Genomic DNA, 18,028 nt, shown 5'->3' with positions numbered 1-18,028 from the left:
AATACAATCAGGCAGAACCTGAAAGGGGAATTGTGTTTGACAAATTTATTAGAATTCTTTGAGGATATAACAAGCAGGGTGGATAAAGGAGAACCAGTAGATGTAGTGCATTTGGATTTCTAAATGGAATTGGATAAGGTGCCATAAAAAAGATTAGCGTACGAAAAATTTATGGTGTGATTGAGGGTGTTGGTGATATTAGCATAGTTAAGAGGGTTGACTAACTAACAGGAAAGAGAGTCGGGATAAATTGGTCACTTTCAGGTTGGCAAACAGCAACTATAGGAGCGCCATAGGGATTAGTGCTGGGGCCTCAACTATTTACAATCTATATTAATATCCTGGATGAAGGGACTGACTGTATTGTAGCCAAGTTTGCTTGTGACACAAAAATAGATAGGAAAGCAAATTGTGAGGAGGATACAAAAAGTGTCCAAAGGGATATAGATTGGTTAAGTGGTGGGAAAAATTTAGCAGGTGGAGTATAATGTGGGAAAATGTGAGATTGTCTTCTTTGGCAGGTAGAAGAGAAAAGCAGAATATTATTTAAATGGAGAGAAACCACAGAACTATGTTAGAGGGATCTGGATGTCATTGTAAATAAATCGCAAAAAGTGAGCATGCAGGAACAGCCAGTAATTAGGAAGGCAAATGGAATGTTGGTACTTATTGCAAGGGGAAGGAGTATAAAAGTAGGTAAGTCTTGCTACAACTGTACAGGGCATTGGCAAGACCGCACCTAGAGTAGTGCGCAGTTTTGGTCACCTTACTTGAGGGACATACTTGCATTGGAAGCAGTTCAGAGAAGGCTCACTAGGCTGATTCCTGGGATGAAGGGATTGTCTTAAGAGGGAAAGTTGAGCAGATTAGGCCTCTGCTCATTGGAGTTGAGAAGAATGAGAGGTGATTTTATTGCAACATAAGATTCTGAGGGGGGTTGACAGGGTTGATGCTGAGAGGATATTTCCCCTCGTGGAGGGGATCTAGATCTAGGGGAACAGAGTTTGAAAGTCATGAGTCTCCCACTTAAGACTTCAATAAGGAGAAATTTCTTCTGAGGGTCGTTAGTCTTTGGAATTCTCTTCCACAGAGAGCAGTGGAAGCTGGGTCAATGGATATATTCAAGGTGGAGCTGGGCAGATTTTTGATTAACAGGGGAGTTAAGGGTTATGTGGGACAGGCAGGAAAGTGGAGTTAAGACCACAATCCGATCAGCCATGATCTTATTGAATGCCAGATCAGACTCATGGGGCCAAATGGCCTACTCTTGATCTTATTTCTTATGTTTTTCAAAACAAAGAGGAAAGCGATCAAGTGAACTTACACTATCTTCATGGCTGGCTTAAGAATAAAATTGGTGAAAAAAGTGAGAACAGAAGTTCTGGTTTCCATTTGGGTGGGAGCTGGTGTGTGACATGTGCCTTGAAGGACGTAAAGAAGAAAAAAATCTCTTGCAAGATGTATATGAGGCCAAAGTACAAACAGAATGTTGCAATTATTATAACAAAAGCTTTTCAACTATTTTTGAAAAATCGTGACATTAGATTTTGTTGCTACAGTCACTGAAAACTTTCAAGCTCGCATAAAAAGTTTAAAAGAGAATCAACTCACATAATTCATATTGTATTAAAATAGTGCAATAATCTTGTGAATCTGTAGATTCCATCTTTGTTTTGTGCCAAAGGTTGCCTACTATGGTATAATCTTCCTCATTATTCCTGTAAATTCAAATTCTGACCTGCAACAATATTTCCTGTTGTCTGGCTTAGGGAGGAATGAGGCGGAAGTGCGGGGTGGAGAGGGTGTGCTCGGGAAAGTTAATGTGAAAAATTTAGCATAACATACGCCATTGTCATCAGTGATTTCCCCCATTCTGACATTAGTCAATCCTTGCCCTGGATTTACCTTTACTCACTCAGCTGGGAAGAGAGCATGAAGACCTCCAAAAACATAGCAAGAACACAAAACCAGAAATAGATCGCTTCAAGGCAGAAAGGGATGCAGACAAAGGCATAGCAAAGCATGCTAGAAACCAGGGAAGGCCGCCCTGAACATGGGCAAGTCTGAAGGATCAATGCATAATCAAAAGACTTATTTTGACTTTTCCAGTCATGGTGATTATGCTTGCAAAGGATGTGCATCCATCCAAGAATTTTAACTTTTCTTGATGAAGTCTGTCTTACAAAATAATGCAATAGGAGCATAGGATTTAGGAGCAGCAGGCCATTTGGCCCTTTGAATCTGCTACACCTTTCATTAAGATCTTAGCTGATTGGCTGTGGTCTCAACTCCACTTTCCTGTCTGCCCCCCTGTAATCCCCGACTCCCTTGCCTCTCAACAATCTCTCTAACTCAGCCTTGAATAAATTCAATGCCCAGCCTCCACTGCTTTCTGGGGAAGAGAATTCCACATACTAACGACACTCCGAAGAAATTTTCCCTCATCTCAGTCTTACAAGGGAGACTTCTTATTCCTAAACTGTGTCCCCTAGTTCTAGTCTCTCCCACAAGTGGAGACATCCACCCAGTATCAAATCCCCTCAGGATCTTATATGTTCCAGTAAGATCAACTTTCATTCGTCTAAACTCCAATGATAAGATGATCCACTCCAATTTTCAATTTGCTTGTCTTCATCGAGTAGCTGGCTTATCTTATTTGTTTCTTTGAGATGAGCAAAATGCCTAATTGAGCAAAAATTGCCCTATATAGAAACAATAGCAATTATCATGTATAGACCATCAGTTTGGACTTTCAATTGGGCAATACTAAGATAATTCATTCACCATTTTGTCCAGCAATAGTCTAATTATCATTCTGAGATTTGAGGTCTTGTGGCGCAGAGGTAGCGTCCCTACCTCTGGGCCAGAAGCTCCAGGTTCGAATCCCACTTCAGGGCTTGGTGGCCACAGAAGGTACGTTCATAATTTGAACAAACAGATTGATTATCAGCCTGTAAATCCTTCCGATATGTCTGATGGTAGGCAGTAAGAGTGGGAGAGTCTGCTGGTCAGCCATACTGCAGAAGGCAACAGCAAACCACTGCAAAAATTTGCCAACCAAAATCATGGACTGATCCTATGGAAGTCCATGGTCCTCGATGCCCTCTTAGGGTATGGTTCCTGAAGGAGGAGGTGGCAATTTAAATGCCCAGTCTACCTTTGCCCACATTGTGGGAAGAGTAAAAATGGGGAAAAAAATCATATTTGCCACCAGTAATATTTAACCATAGATACCCTGTTTTGGAGGTGAAAAGGGAGGAATCCTTCACGACTGAAAGGTGCCACGGATTCAGATGAGCAGCTCAGCATGGATAGGTGGATGAGGTGGTCACCAACATAAATGTAGAATACACGATTCAATGGAACTGGCTGCACTGTGCCGAAGTTTAATAACTTATCAAGCTGAAGGAAAGTAGGATAATCCACCATAATCTTATATTAATGCTGTGTTACTGAGCATGCTTGGCAAAATGAGTTAGGTCCACCTCACACCTAACTCAGTGTCTACAATGCATGCTTATTATACAGCAAGGTATAATCCACAGAAACAAATCTCCCCAGTAGTGCGTGACTTTTCTTGCATCTTAAATCTGTTTCTGTGAAACAAATTTTCCATATAATGTAGCTGCACAATGTAAACACACCAGGAAAGATTTCATTTACTTCAATCCTCAAAGGCACTAGTTTAGGTACATCCACCCTAGGAAATTGCAGTGTCATGGTAGAGGAGAATGGGTGAGATATGGTAGGACCAAACGACAACAGCGTGTGCCATCTGTCCATTGACCACCACACAGTCCTTTTGGAGACAAAATCCCGTCTTCACATTGAAGATACCCGCCATTGTGTTCTGTGGAACTACCACTGTGCTAAATGAGATAGATTTTGAACAGATCTTGCAACTCAAGACTGGGCAACCATGAGGTGCTGCAGGCCATCAGCATCAGGACTGTAGTCAACCACAATCTGTGACCTCATGGCCCGGCATATCCCCCATTCTACCAATACCACCAAGCCAGGGGATCAACCCTGGTTCAATGAAGAGTGCAAGGGGGCATGTCAGGAGCAGCACCAGGCATACCTAAAAATGAGATGTCAACCTGGTGAAGCAACATCACAGGGCTACTTCTGTGCCAAACAGCACAAGCAGCAATGACAGACAGAGCTAAGCGTTCCCACAACCAATGGCTGAAGTCTAAGCTCTGCAGTCCTGCCACATCCAGTCGCGAATGGTGGTGGACAATTAAACAACTCACTGGAGGAGGCGGCTCCACAAATATGCCCATCCTCAATGATGGGGGAGCCCAGCACATCAATACAAAGGATAAGGCCGAGACATCTGTAACAATCTTCAGCCAGAAGCACCGAGTGGATGGTCCATCTCAGCCTCCTCCAGAAGTCTCCAGCATCACAGATGCCAGTCTTCATCCAATTCAATTCATTCCACGTGATATCAAGAAGCGGCTGAAGGCACTGATACTGCAAAGGCTAGGTGCCCTGACAATATTCCGCCAATAGTACTGAAAGACTTATGCTCCAGAACTTGCTGGGCACCTAGCCAAGCTGTTCAAGTACAGCTACAGCACTGGCATCTGCTCGGCAATGTGGAAAATTACCCACAAAAAGCAGGATAAATCCAACCCGGCCAATTACCACCCCATCAGTCTACTGTTGATTATCAGTAAAGTAATGGAAGGAGTCAACAATGGTGCTATCAAGTGCTTAACAATAACGTGCTCACTGAAGCTCAGATTGGGTTCCGCCAGGGTACCTCAGCTCTTGGACTCATTAAGGCCTTGATTCAATCATGTACAAAAGAGCTGAACTCCAGAGGTGAGGTGAGAGTGACTGCCCTTGACATCAAGGCAGCATTTGACCAGTGTGGCATCAAGGAGCCCTAACAAAACTGGAGTCAATGAGAATCAGGGGGAAAAACACTCGGCTGGTTGGGAAAACACTCGGCTGGTTGGAGTCATACCTAGCACAAAGGAAGATGGTCCTGGCTGTTGGAGGTCAATCATCCCAGCTCCAGGGCATCACTGCAGCAGTTCCTCAGGGTAGTGTCCTAGACCCAACCATCTTCAACTGCTTCATCAATAACCTTCCTTCCATCACGAGGTCTGAAGTGGGGATATTCGCTGATGATTGCACAATGTTCAGCACCATTCGTGACCTCTCAGATACTGAAACAGTCCATGTCCAAATGCAGCAAGACCAGGCTTGGGCTGACAAGTGGCAAGTAGCATTCATGCCACACAAGTGCCAGGCAATAACTATTTCCAAAAAGAGAGAATCTAACCTTCGCCCGTTAACATTCAATGGCATTACCGTGGCTGACACTCCCACTATCAACATCCTGGGGGTCAGCATTGACCAGAAACTGAACTGGACTAGCCATATAAATACAGTAGCAACAAGAGCAGGTCAGAGGCTAGGAATCTTGTGACGAGTAACTCATTTCCTGACTCCCCAAATCCTGTCCACCATCTACAAGGCACAAATCAGGGGTATGATGGAATGGATTTGCTTGGATGAGTGCAGCATCAACAACAGTCAAGAAGCTGACACCATCCATTTCAAAGCAGCCCGCTTGATTGGCACCCTATCCACAAACATTAACTCCCCCTCCACCACCGACACAATGGCAGCAGTGCGTACCATCTACAGGATGCACTGCAGGAACTCACTGAGGCTCCTTAGACAGCACCTTCCAAACCCATGACCATTAGCATCTAGAAGGACAAAGGCAGCAGACACATGGGAACACCACCACATGGATGTTCTCCTCCAAGCCACACACCATCCTGACTTAGAAACATGTCGCTGTTCCTTCACTGTGGTTGAGTCATAATCCTTGAACTCCCTCCCTAACAGCACTGTGGGTGTAGCTACACCACATGGACTGCAGTGGTTCAAGAAGGCAGCTCACCACCACCTTCTCCATGGCAATTAGGAATGGGCAACAAATGCTAGCCTAGCTAGCGACGTCCGCATCCCATGAATGAATAAAATAGTTACATGGGAGGATTAATCAGAAAATGAGAAGGAGGTGGTCATCTGCTTTTGTACTCCTGCTATTCACTTTTTCATGTTCACCAAGTCATCAGCTGAGGCCCAATACCACCACATTCATTTTACTGGAAGCTACAGGGCATATCTGAAAGGTTCTCAGAAGGATGCTAGTTTTACAAAAATGTTTCCCTTCTCTTTCTCTAACTTTGGCAAAGGAAGCAAAAGTAGGACTCAGACACACTGAGCAAGGCCATACCTCAAGCTTGTTGCATCACTTATCTAATCCTCTAAGACAGCTGCTCAAAAATATCTATTCTAGGAGAACTGCTGTTTTGAGGTAGAGAAGTGTGCCGGCTGAGAAATAGTACACCCAAGCCTTTGCATTCATTTTGGCATGAAGGCTCAGTCAGTTGGATGCTACTAGATCCTAAAAAATCGAACTTAAAATTAAAGGCATCCATAGGTTACTAAAGAAAATTCAAGTCTCAAACCTGAGCAATCTTCCAAAAGTTAGGGTCAATTGTATTGTCTCAAGTTCAAATGACTCTCCTTAGCAATTTTAAAACTAACCTTTCATGGCTTCTGATTTTGCTTCTTCTATAGACTCATAGATCTTATTTTTGTCTGCTAGCCGTGCCTTGGTAGCTTTGTGCTCTGCTTCTTCCTGTTCAAGTCGCTGCTGTAATACTTTCTGCTTGTATGTCATGTCTATTTCCATATTATTCTTCTCCTACAAATAAATTCGAGAAGTAAGGGGTGATGTTTAAAGCAAACTCATGAAAAAGGTACAAATACAAACTACTCTATAGCAGGATACTTCACAGGTGGCACATCTCAGGAAAGAATTTGGTATAGTAATTTTACTTAATAAGGAAAAAATGCACCTGAGAAAGAGCATAACGTATGGGATTAAGTCAATTTATTCTGAAAGAAAAACTGTCTCACCTTTTCCAGATCAGTTAGTTTATCCTGCAGCTGTCTTTTCTCCATTTCAGTTTTGGCCAGTGAGCTCTTATTGCTTTGCAGTTCATCTCCAAGTGACAAAATCCGACCTGTAAATAACTTTGATTAGTAAAAGCTCAGTAAAATACTTCGGCAAAATCAAAAATCTGCTCCATGGGAACAATAATTTCTTCTAATCTATATTCTCATTTCAGATGTGTTTATTCTGTATCCTTGCTTATATTTGCAGTATCAATGTCCGCTCAACATTTTAAAGATCTGCATTGTGTCTTCTCAGCATCCACCCACAACTTACACCATTTGTGCGATTTTGGATCTCTTGATTCGATGTCTGTGGTTTTGGGTTTGCTACCGTACTTTAATTTAAGGGACATTCCCCTATTTTAATTTGAAACCATAGTACAAAATTTTATAATTAAAGGTCCTTGTCAAAGACATATGAACCTCTAAACTAGGATCTGAACTAGGGGTTCAAGTACAACTTTAAGACTTGAGCAAATCATTTAAGTGACATCAAATGTAGTATTGAAGGAATGTTAGACTGTCAGAGGTTCTGTCCGGTTTGCTACTTCAAGGGTTTCAGATGGATGGTAAAGATTCAGTGACATTTTTGAAGAGCAGGGAGTTCTCTGAAGTCCTAGTCAACAAACTACCTCACCCAACACCACCAACAACTTATTTGTCATTTATAGCAGCCTGCTACACAGATTGATAATAATGACAACATAAGAACATAAGAAATAAGGGCCATATGGTCGCGTTCTGCTCTTTGAGCCTGCTCCACAATCCCATTAACATGACTGATCTTGGGCTTCAACTCCATGCCCACTCTGTATATCCCTAGATTCCGAGACACCAAAAATCTGTCTATCTCAGCCTTAAGCATACTCAATGATGGCATATCCACAATCCTCTGGGGTAGAGAATTCCAAAGATTCACAACCCTTGAAGTTTTTTTTTCTTTATTCGTTCATAGGGTGTGGGCATCACTGGCTAGGCCAGCATTTATTACCCATCCCTAATTGCCCTTGTTCAGAGGGCACATTGCTGTGGGTCCGGAGTCACATGTAGGCCAGACCAGGTAAAGACATTAGTGAGCCAGGTGGGTTTTTACAACAATCGACAATGGTTTCAAGATCCAGATTTTTTTTTTTTATATATATATATATATATATATATATATATAGAATTCAAATTTCACCATCTACCATGGTGGGATTCGAACCCGGATCCCCAGAGCATTACCCTGGGTCTCTGGAATGCCAGTCCAGTGACAATACCACTATACCACCACCTCCTTATTCTCAAACTTATCCTCAATTCAGTCCTAAACCATCAGGCCCTTATCATCAAACTATGTCCCCTTGTTCCAGATTCCTCAGCCAGGGAAATGACCACTCAGTATGTGTCAAACGCCTGTGTAATCCTGAATGGTAAGTAATTAAGAAAGCAAATGGCATATTGGCTGTTGTTGCAAGGGGTTTGGAGTACAAGAATAAAGAACTCCAGAGAATATAGACCTCAATTTACTCAGCCTTGTATCATAGGACAATCCTCTCATCCCAGGGACTAATCTAGCAAACCTTCACTGTACTGTCTCCAATTCAAGTCTCTCTTTGCTTAAACATGGGGAACAACACTGCACACAATATTAAAGCTGACCAAAGCCCTGTACAATGGAAGCAACACTTCTTTATTCTTGTACTCCAAACCCTTTGCAACAACAGCCAACAATTAACGATAGTTTCAAGGTCATCATTAGTGAGACTAACTTTATATTCCAGATTTATTAATTTTAAATTCCACCAGTTGTCATGATGGGACATGAATCCATTTCTACAGCATTAGCCTCTGCGTCTGGATTACTAGCCCATTGACATGACCGCTGTGTCACCATCTCCCCACCTCCGCAACTGAGGTCAGGCTAACCAGCTATAGCACCCTGTTTTCTTTCTCTTTCCTTTCTTGAATAGCAGTGTTACATTTGCTAACTTTCAATCTGCTGGGACCATTCCAGAATCTAGAATTTTAGAAAACCGTAGTCAGCACATCCATCATTTCTACAGCTCTCTTTTTAAACCCCAGGGTGAAGGCAATCAGGTCTTTGAGATTTGTTGGATTTTACTTCCTTGTGTTTCTCCAGTACTTCTTCTCTTCTGATATTAATTCCCTTAACCTCCTCCCTCTTGTTAGTCCCTAGGTTGCCCTCTATTTCTGGTATGTAACTTGTGCCTTCTATGGCAAGGACACAAAAAATTTGTTCAATGTCTCTGCCATTTCCTCATTCCCTGTGATAATTTCTCCTGTCTCTGCTTCCAGGGTACCAACATATGCTTTAGCCACTCTTACTTTTATATACCTGTAAAAGCTCTTACAATTTGTTTTTATATTCCTGGCTAGTTTCTTTTCAATCAATCTTGTCCCTTATAATTTTTGTTGGCTCTTCACTGGTTTCTGAAACATTCCTAATCCTCAACTTACTCTATTCTTTGCAACATTATAAGCCTCTTCTTTCAATCTAATACTATCTTTAACCTCCTTAATAAACCACAGATAGATATTTCTCAGAGTTTTTGTTTTTCAATGGAATGTATTTTTGTTGAACATTTTGATTTCTTTAAATGTTTCCCATTGTTTATTTACTGCCATACCCTTTAGTCTATTTACCTAATTAACCTTAGCCAGCTCTCCCCCATACCTATGTAATTTGCTTTAAGTTTATGATTCTTATTTGCGATTAAAGAATGTCATTTTCAAACAATATGGAATTCAACTGTATTATGATCACTATTTCCCAGTGGATAATTACTAATCAACCCTGCCTCATTGCACATTACTAGATCCAAAATAGTTTTATCCCTGTTTGGTTCCACAACATATTGCTCCAGGAAACTGTCACAAAAGCATCCTGCAAACTCATCTTCCAGATCACCTTTGCCAATTTGATTGATCCATATGAAAATTAAAGTCTCCCACAACTATTATATTGCCTTTGTTACATTTGGAAAAATGAATTCATTGGTTGTGAAGCACTTTGAGAGAACCAGGGAACATGAATATGCCAAACAACAGCAACTTCCTTCTTTATTCTTCTTTCTGCCTAGTCTTTTATTTTATAGCTCAAACATGAATTCCAATGACTCTACTGTCAAACTATTTGTCTAACATCCAGCCTTATATGAGCTGCAATTTCCTCTGCTTAAATATAATGCTCAAGCCACAATTTCACTACCCTTGCCACAGATTCCATCCCCATCTCTGGCCACCTAGATTTACCCATACTGTTCAAAATCTCAACATTCTCCTCAAGACCAAGGTAGATTTCTGACCCCATATCCTTTCCATTACAAAGACTACCTATTTCCAATATCTGTAAGGCCTGCCTCCACCCTTGCCTCAGCACACACCATAAAATTCTCAACCATTCTCTTGTCACCTTCATATTTGACTATATCAATGCTCTCCTGTCTAGCCTACCATCCTCCACAAGCTTCAGCTCATTGAAAACTCTTCTATCTGTATCCCATCCTGCATTCAGTCCCATTTAGACATCACTGCTGTCCTTGCTTACCTAAATTGGCATCTGATTCACCAATGGCTTTAATTTAAAATGCTCATCCTCAAGATTAAATCCTTTCACACCCTCACCCCTCACATGACTAGATGTCAGGTGTAAAAAATGCCCATAAGAAGCTTGATCCAGCTTTAAGGCAAATAGGGTTATCTACCAACCATTATATTCCATCATGGTTTGAGGTGTAAAGTGATATGAACTATGAATTTCTGAAGAGTTTTATGTTTAAGGGACACTGATTATAACTTCAATCTCAAGAATTGAGAGAAATTTAATTTATTTAAATGGAAATAGTCAGAATAATTTCATCCACTCTCTTGACTTCACAGGAAGAATGGATATTAGCGAATGGTCTCAGAAGTCTGTTAGGGCCTGTGGAACAGTTGCCCCACCCCACCCCTCCACCCCAGGAGACAGGTTTGAGACATCTGGTGCTTGGGGAAGAAAAAGACATTCTGTATTGGATGTCTTAAAATAATTCAAAATATATGGACTATTGGAAGCTTTCCAATACTTTCATAGTGTCGTGATTCTAACTACAAGCATGATGACATATTTGTCGCCACATGTGATTCAAACTCCTAAAAGCAATTTCAAGTTTCAGCCACATTAAGAAAATTAACAGTCACACCTGTCTGTCTCAGTTATCTATGAGGTAAAAGATTAAATTGATCGCAGTTATTTAAGAATTAGTTAATAATTGAAGCTAGCCTTTAGACTATTCATCATACCTTGTAAATCACTGATAATCTCAGAACCATGGGTGCGATCTCTTCGTTCAGCTTCTAGTGCTGACTGTAAACTTATGTAGTCCTTTTCAAGTTTGAGCTTGGCATTATCCAATGCAGCATTTTTGTCTTGCAGCTCCCTGTTGTTAGTCTCTAGCTGCCCTAATTGCTTTGATAATTCTGTTTGGTTCTTTCGTAGTCTCGCTGCTGTCTCAGATTCAGTCCTCAGCAAGGCGTTAGCTTCATCCAACTAGTTTTTAAGAAGATAACAAATATATAGCAAATGATCAAATATAGCCTTAATACCCATTTCACATCACACTACCTTGGTCTGGGTGGGGAGGGGGTGGAGGGGTGGAAGTGTACCTTGCATACAAACATTTGTCATAGTATATAATCTGGCTATACATATTTAATATACATAGCAAATACATACATTTTTAAAGGGCAAGATTAAAAGCCAAACTCAAGAATTGGACACAAGGCTTAATTGCACAGTATTGTTTAATAAAGGAAGACACTAGAGGGTGTTCTGCAATGAATTTTCTCATCTTTAAGGGTGTGGGGGATTAGTATGGTTGATGAGTGACATTAGATAGGTACTGATGAAGAGTCATACGGACTCGAAACGTTAACTCTGTCTTCCTGTCCACAGATGCTGTCAGACCTGCTGAGTTTTTCCAGCTATTTTTGTTTTTGTTTGATATTAGATAGAACTAGCTTTTAGACACCGGTCTGCCAGTGCTGCATATCAAAATTTTCTGAATTTCATAAATAAAAGCTGCAATACAAGTGTTCGAACACTATAAAATGGGTGTTCAAGTTCAAATAATCTGCTAGAATTTAATGCATATGCGAAAATGATCACTTGGACCGAGTGTCAGAGGGATATCAGCCCGTGGAACTGCACTTTAGCAACCAGTCAACCACCTCAGAATAGAGAACAGGAGAACATTTTCAACTCCAAATTATACCACATGTTGCAAGTTGAATACTAAAGATGAGATGGCTTGAGAGGCCAAGCTTAAAATAAACTAACATAATTGAACAATCTTGATCCTAAAAATCGAGATTCAAATTTGCCCTGTGCCATAAACTTCGAGCCTTTTATTTTCAGTGTTTTTAACAAGATGACAACTAATTGCTAACATGTTTATTTTGTTGGTTATGTAAAATATCAAGCTTCAAAGCTGGCATATATATTTATTTTTATGAATCAAGATAATGTTTGAATTTGAAATTTTAGTTAGCCAGCACAGTCCACACTATGATTTTTTTGAAATAAATGAGGAAGTTGTCAAGTAGGTAGAAACTTATTCTGAAGGACCTCGGTGTTCATAAAAATGAATGTTACAGATATTCAACAGGGCTTACTGCATGCAAGCAACGACTGCTTCATTATCTGAGGAAATGCAAATGAAGCTGACCTTATTATGGAAGGAAGATCATTGATGAAAAATTGAAGATAGTTGTGCCTAGGATACTGCCTTGAGGAACTTATGTAGGAAGGACCGAGATGATTGGACTCAGACAACCATAAGCATCTTCCTTTGTGCCTGGTATGACTCCAGCCATTGAAGAATTTTCTCCCTGATCTCTGTTGACTTCAGTTTTACAAGGTATCTCTGGTACCCAACTCAGTTAAAAATCTCAATTTCAAGGGCATTCACTCTTACCTCACCTATGAAATTCATCTCATGTTTAGACTAAGGCTGTGATGAGTGAGGTCTGCAACCCAAACTGAGCTTGGTGAGCATATTATTGGTGAGTAACTGCTGCTTGAAAGGGAGTGGGGTGATGGGGCAGTAATTGGCCAGGTTTAATTTGTCCTGTTTTTTCTGGATAGGGCAAATCTGGGCATTTTTCCACACTGTCAGATATCTGTATTGTAGCTGTGCTGGAATAGTTTAGCCAGGAGTGTGGCTGGTTTTGGCATACAGATTTTCATCACTATAGTCATGATGTTGTAGCCCACAGCCTTTGCTGTGCCCAGTGCACTGAACTGTTTCTTAATGTCAGGTGGGGTGAATTGAATTGGCCCGAAGAGGCTAATAAAGATCAGCCACTCAGCACTCCTGCCTGATTATTGCAAATGCTTCTATGTTGTCTTTGGTACATGCATTGAGGATGTTCATGAAGCCTCCTCTTTCTGTTAGTTGTTTAATTGACCACCACCATTCATTGCAGGACCGCAGAGCTTTGACCTATTCAGTTAAGCTAAACAGGTTAGTAGCTATATTTTAGCCCAGCAAAGTAATAAATCCATAAAACTCAATTTGTTAAAATGAAGCAGAGTTGTTTTTTGCTTCAAGGTCAGTAGATTTTGTTATAATTCATTAAAAGCTCCATAGCGGACAAAAATGAAAAATGTCTAGCTGCTATTTCTTGATGTTCATAAATCTAAGTCCAAAAAAGTCAAACAATGCTTTTGCAGACAGCTATCACAAATACGGTCAGTCATTTCATAAGTACCCAGTTCCATTGTCTCAAATTAATTTCACAAAATTACTTGCAAAAAATGTTGTACAACGAACCTGTCTCTGTAATTGAGCCATTTTTTCATTTGAGATTTGAGAGTTCTGATTCCTTTTCTTCAGATCTTCAAGTTGATCCTTTAGACTATTAACTGTGAAACACAATTTTGTTATGAGTAACTAATAAAATTACATATTCCAGGCAGGCTATACATCTGAAAAGTAAATGATGGACAGTCAGACATTCTGCTCTTCTATACAACACTAGCATCTAATTTTGGAATATACTTTAATTTAAAACATTAAAATAGGAAGTGGGCTCTGTTTCAACAGAAATTTCAGCAATTCAAGTTGTTTCACAAACTATTCTGTGTGGTCTTGCATTCAAGAGTGGTGTATGATCACTCCTGAGATGGTAGAGTATTATTGGATAGCTCAGAATTTGAGAATGTTTATCCCATGCCTGCACACCAAATTAACAAACTTCATCTAGAGCCAAAGTTTAAGCAAATAAGCTTCAGGAAAGGAATCTGAACATTAATTCCTGCTCTTCAACTGGCCAACAATTTAGTAATTTTCATTGAGAAATGTACAGATGAGGTCAATTCCAATCAGGATTTTCCGCACATTCCATTATACTTCAGTAGCTAAGCTGAGTATTCCATGGGGGATGGGTATTAGAATTGGAAAGTCAAACAAGGTACTCTGTTGGACAGTGTCCTAAAATCTCTTCTGCGATATGGTAGCGTGCACCTTGGCCATGGCAAACAGTGTGCAGAAATTTATAGTGATACTAAAATATGTTTATTAAGATTGTTGAAAGTTGTTCGAAAGTAATGCTCATGTTCACAAAATGTTTCTGTCAACAACACTGGTAGCGTGGCATGGCAATCAAAAAAGCCACCTGTGTATGATTATTGGTGAATGCAGTCCCAAGGAACATGAAAATGAAGAGCCCAGTGTCCTGTAGAGCATAAAACTACCGGCATGTGCTTAACTTGAAGACAGACTCTTGCTTTCTTAGTAAGGTTGTGGGTTCAAGCATCATTTACAGGTATTTGAGCACATGGCACTGAACTGAAATGTCAGTTTAGACTGAGGGAAGACTGCACTATCAAAGGTGCTGTCTTTTGAGGGAGACATTAAACTGAGGGCCCATCTGCTTTCTAGGGTGGACATAAAAGGTCTTGTGATGCGATTCGAGGATGAGCAAGGGATAGAGGATCACGAGCAGGTCATTCATTCATTCCCTTGAACCTGTTCCGCCATTCAGTTGGATAAGGTTGATCGGTACCTCCAATTACCCACCTTTGTTCCATATTCCTTAATACCCTTGCTTATCAAAATTCTAGCGATTTCAGTCTTGAAAATTTCAACTGACCTGACATTCATAGCCTTTTGGGGAGCAAGTTCCAGACTTTCACTACTACCCTTTGTATGAAAACTTCCTTCCTAATTTCACTCCTAAATAGCCTGGCTCTAATTTTAAGGTTGTGTCCTCTTGTTTCAGATTCCTCCACCAGAGGAAGCCGTTTCTCTGATTCTACTCTATTGATTTTTTTTTTCATTTTAAACAATGATTAGATCACTCCTTAAATTTCTAAACATCAAGGGGACACAAGCAAAGTTTATGCAACCTGTCCTCCTAATTTAACCCTTTAGGCCCAAGTACCATTCAGATGAAAATGCACTGTACCTTTTCCAATATACCTTTCCTGAGGTTCACTGCCCAATACCAGAATGTTATTCTCCAGATCAAGGCTCTGTACAACTTGAGCATCATCGTGTCACCGTTGGGTTCTTTTTCTTTCAAGATATTCAATTAGCAACCTAAAAAATGCAGAACTGGGGGAGGCTATTCGGCCAAATTGTGTATACCGGTGATTACTTTTGATTACTTTTCAGACCTCTATAGTAGCTTTTAATGATTTGCATACATGGACACCTAAATTCTGCTGCACCTCCACAGATCCTAGACTGTCACTATTAGGAAAATATTCCAATTTGTCTTTTGAGGATCCAAAGTGAATAACCTCAGATTACTCCAACAATGAACTTCAGTGCCATAATTTTGGCTATGTTCTTTGCAATTTCCTCTTCCCATCTCCTCAGCTTGTTGTGCCCCCTTGGCGTAATTTCAAATTTGGATAGCCAACTTTGTTTCTTCATCCATATCATCAATTTATATGATGAAAAGCTGAGGCCCCCAGTACCGATCCAAACACATCTCCTAACGTCTTGGCCAATATTTATTCCTCAGCCAATACCACTAAAATAGGTTATCTGTTCATCTATTTCATTACTGTTTGGTGGGTCCTGCTTGAGTGTAAGTTGGCTGCTGTGTTTACCTACAGTACACCTGCTGCTATACTTCAAAAGTAATCAGTTGGCTGTGAGGTGCTTTGAGATGTCTTGAGCACATGAAAGGTGATTTATAGATACAAGGTATTTCTTTCTTGAAAGTATGAAGCTGAGTGGCAGAGGTGTTTTTGTTCCCTAGTTGTAGGTGACAATGAAAAGGCAACAGTGTTTTATTCTGAGGTCGTGGTGATCCTTATTGTTATATTGTTACCACAATAATGTGAAGTAGACAATTCCAGAATTTTGATGACAGTGATGAAGAAATGGTAGCATAGATCAAAGTCAGAATAGTGAGAGACTTGCAAGGGAACTTTTGGAAATTGGCATCCTGATTATTTTGCTGCTTTTGGTGGAGGTGATCCGGTGCCGGCAACTGCTGCCAAATTAAGCTTGGTGAGTTGCTATAGTGTAACCTGTATTGGATACTGAAGCCATGGTATGCCTGTGCCAGAGGGGTTGACAGTGAAACCAATGGCGGGGTGAACTCAAGTAGACTGCTCATTCTGAATGGTTGGAAGAATCTTGAGCTAATTTGTGTCAAGCACATCCACAAAAATGATGAGCATTCCATCACAATCTTGACTTGAGCCTCATAGTTGGTGGGGAACCTAAAACGTTTCAGGAGGTAAGTAATTTGGCAGACAACCAGCCTCTGTAATGCTCTTGTAGCCATGATGTTGATGTGACCAGACTAGTTCAGCTTCTGGTAGGCAGTGTTGAGGGTGGGTGAAGCTCTGTAATCATGCTGACATTGAAGATTTATGGGACAGGTAGTTTTTGGAGATGGGCATTACCCAGCACAGAATCATACATGCCACTTGTTAGCCCAAGCCTGGCTATTGCTCAGAACCTTCTGCAAGTTCGAATAGATTGCTTCATTATCAGAGGGTGGGCTTTCAAGATGGAATTGTGAGTAAGAAGTCTTTCATGTGGCATTACAATGGCAGGAGGGTAGCTGAAGATGATTGGGTCAAGAGCTATTCCCTTAACTCCTGCAGCAATACCCTAGATTTGTAATCTTTCCCTCAGCAATGATTTTAGATTACACTTGAGGACTGAAAAGTAATGGTCTGGAATGTAATCACCCAATCTGCATTTGGCCTCCCCAATGTAGAGGAGACTGCTTGTGAACAACGAATACAGTAGACTAAATTGAAAGCAGAACAAAGAAATTGTTATTTCACCTGCTCAAGGTACAGCACTTATCTTTCAATTAGGCACTTTCTAGCCTACTGGGCTCAACATTAAGTTCAATGATTTCTGATCATAGCCACTGCGCTCAATTTTTTGCGGCAGTAGTTGGCTGGTACTGACTCTGTTTTTGTCATTTTCAGTTCCTCTAGTCCAATTTTCTATCTCTTTTGTTGTCCCGTTAACATGGCATTTTGCCTTGCGCCATCATCCCCTTTGTCATTTAATCACTGCCTTCCATCTATCACAGATGTTCCTTATGGTCCCTTTTCGCCTTTTCCCTGTCTCTACATTTGCTAAAAACTTGTTATATCTCACTTTCTAGCTCTGATGAAAGGTCATCGAACTAAAACGTTAACTCTGTTTCTCTCTCTACAGATGCTGCCTGACAGCTGAGTATTTCCAGCATTTGCAGTATTTTTCTGTTGTTACATCTATTGGGTTGTATATGAGCTGGTTTCTTTTCCTTTGAATGTTTGCTGATGTAATTTGTGCTACAATCTTAAATACAAGATACATATAATTGATCCTTACCCTCATTTTCTAGGCCACGCTTTTTATCTGCTTCCATTTCAGCTTTACGGTGATATTCTGCATTCTTGTGCTGAAGAAGTGCTTTTTCTCGTTCCAACTGCCTTAATGCTGATTCTACATCTTTCCGGCAGGTTATCTAAAAGTCAGAGGCTCAGTTAGTAAACAGGAACTTTTATGTATGTGCTAAGTAT

The 18,028-nt window shown here is 40.5% G+C and overlaps 1 protein-coding gene across 1 annotated transcript in view; it reads right to left on the bottom strand.

The window, feature by feature from the left end:
• The window catches only part of rock2a (rho-associated, coiled-coil containing protein kinase 2a), a 233,604-nt gene that overhangs the window by 58,812 nt on the left and 156,764 nt on the right, over positions 1-18,028 (bottom strand). Inside the window, exons 13-17 of the mRNA XM_078541605.1 lie at positions 17,838-17,973; positions 13,812-13,903; positions 11,281-11,527; positions 6,958-7,064; positions 6,583-6,742 (exon numbers count right to left, since the gene is read on the bottom strand). Coding sequence (XP_078397731.1) covers positions 6,583-6,742; positions 6,958-7,064; positions 11,281-11,527; positions 13,812-13,903; positions 17,838-17,973 — 742 coding nt within the window. The remainder of the gene's footprint in view (positions 1-6,582; positions 6,743-6,957; positions 7,065-11,280; positions 11,528-13,811; positions 13,904-17,837; positions 17,974-18,028) is intronic.

The sequence above is a fragment of the Cetorhinus maximus genome, chromosome 5 (assembly GCF_964194155.1).
Source record: "Cetorhinus maximus chromosome 5, sCetMax3.hap1.1, whole genome shotgun sequence".
Classification (NCBI taxonomy): Eukaryota; Metazoa; Chordata; class Chondrichthyes; order Lamniformes; family Cetorhinidae; genus Cetorhinus; species Cetorhinus maximus.
The sequence above is the reverse complement of the archived record's forward strand: the minus strand, read 5'-3'. Positions and strand labels throughout refer to the sequence as shown.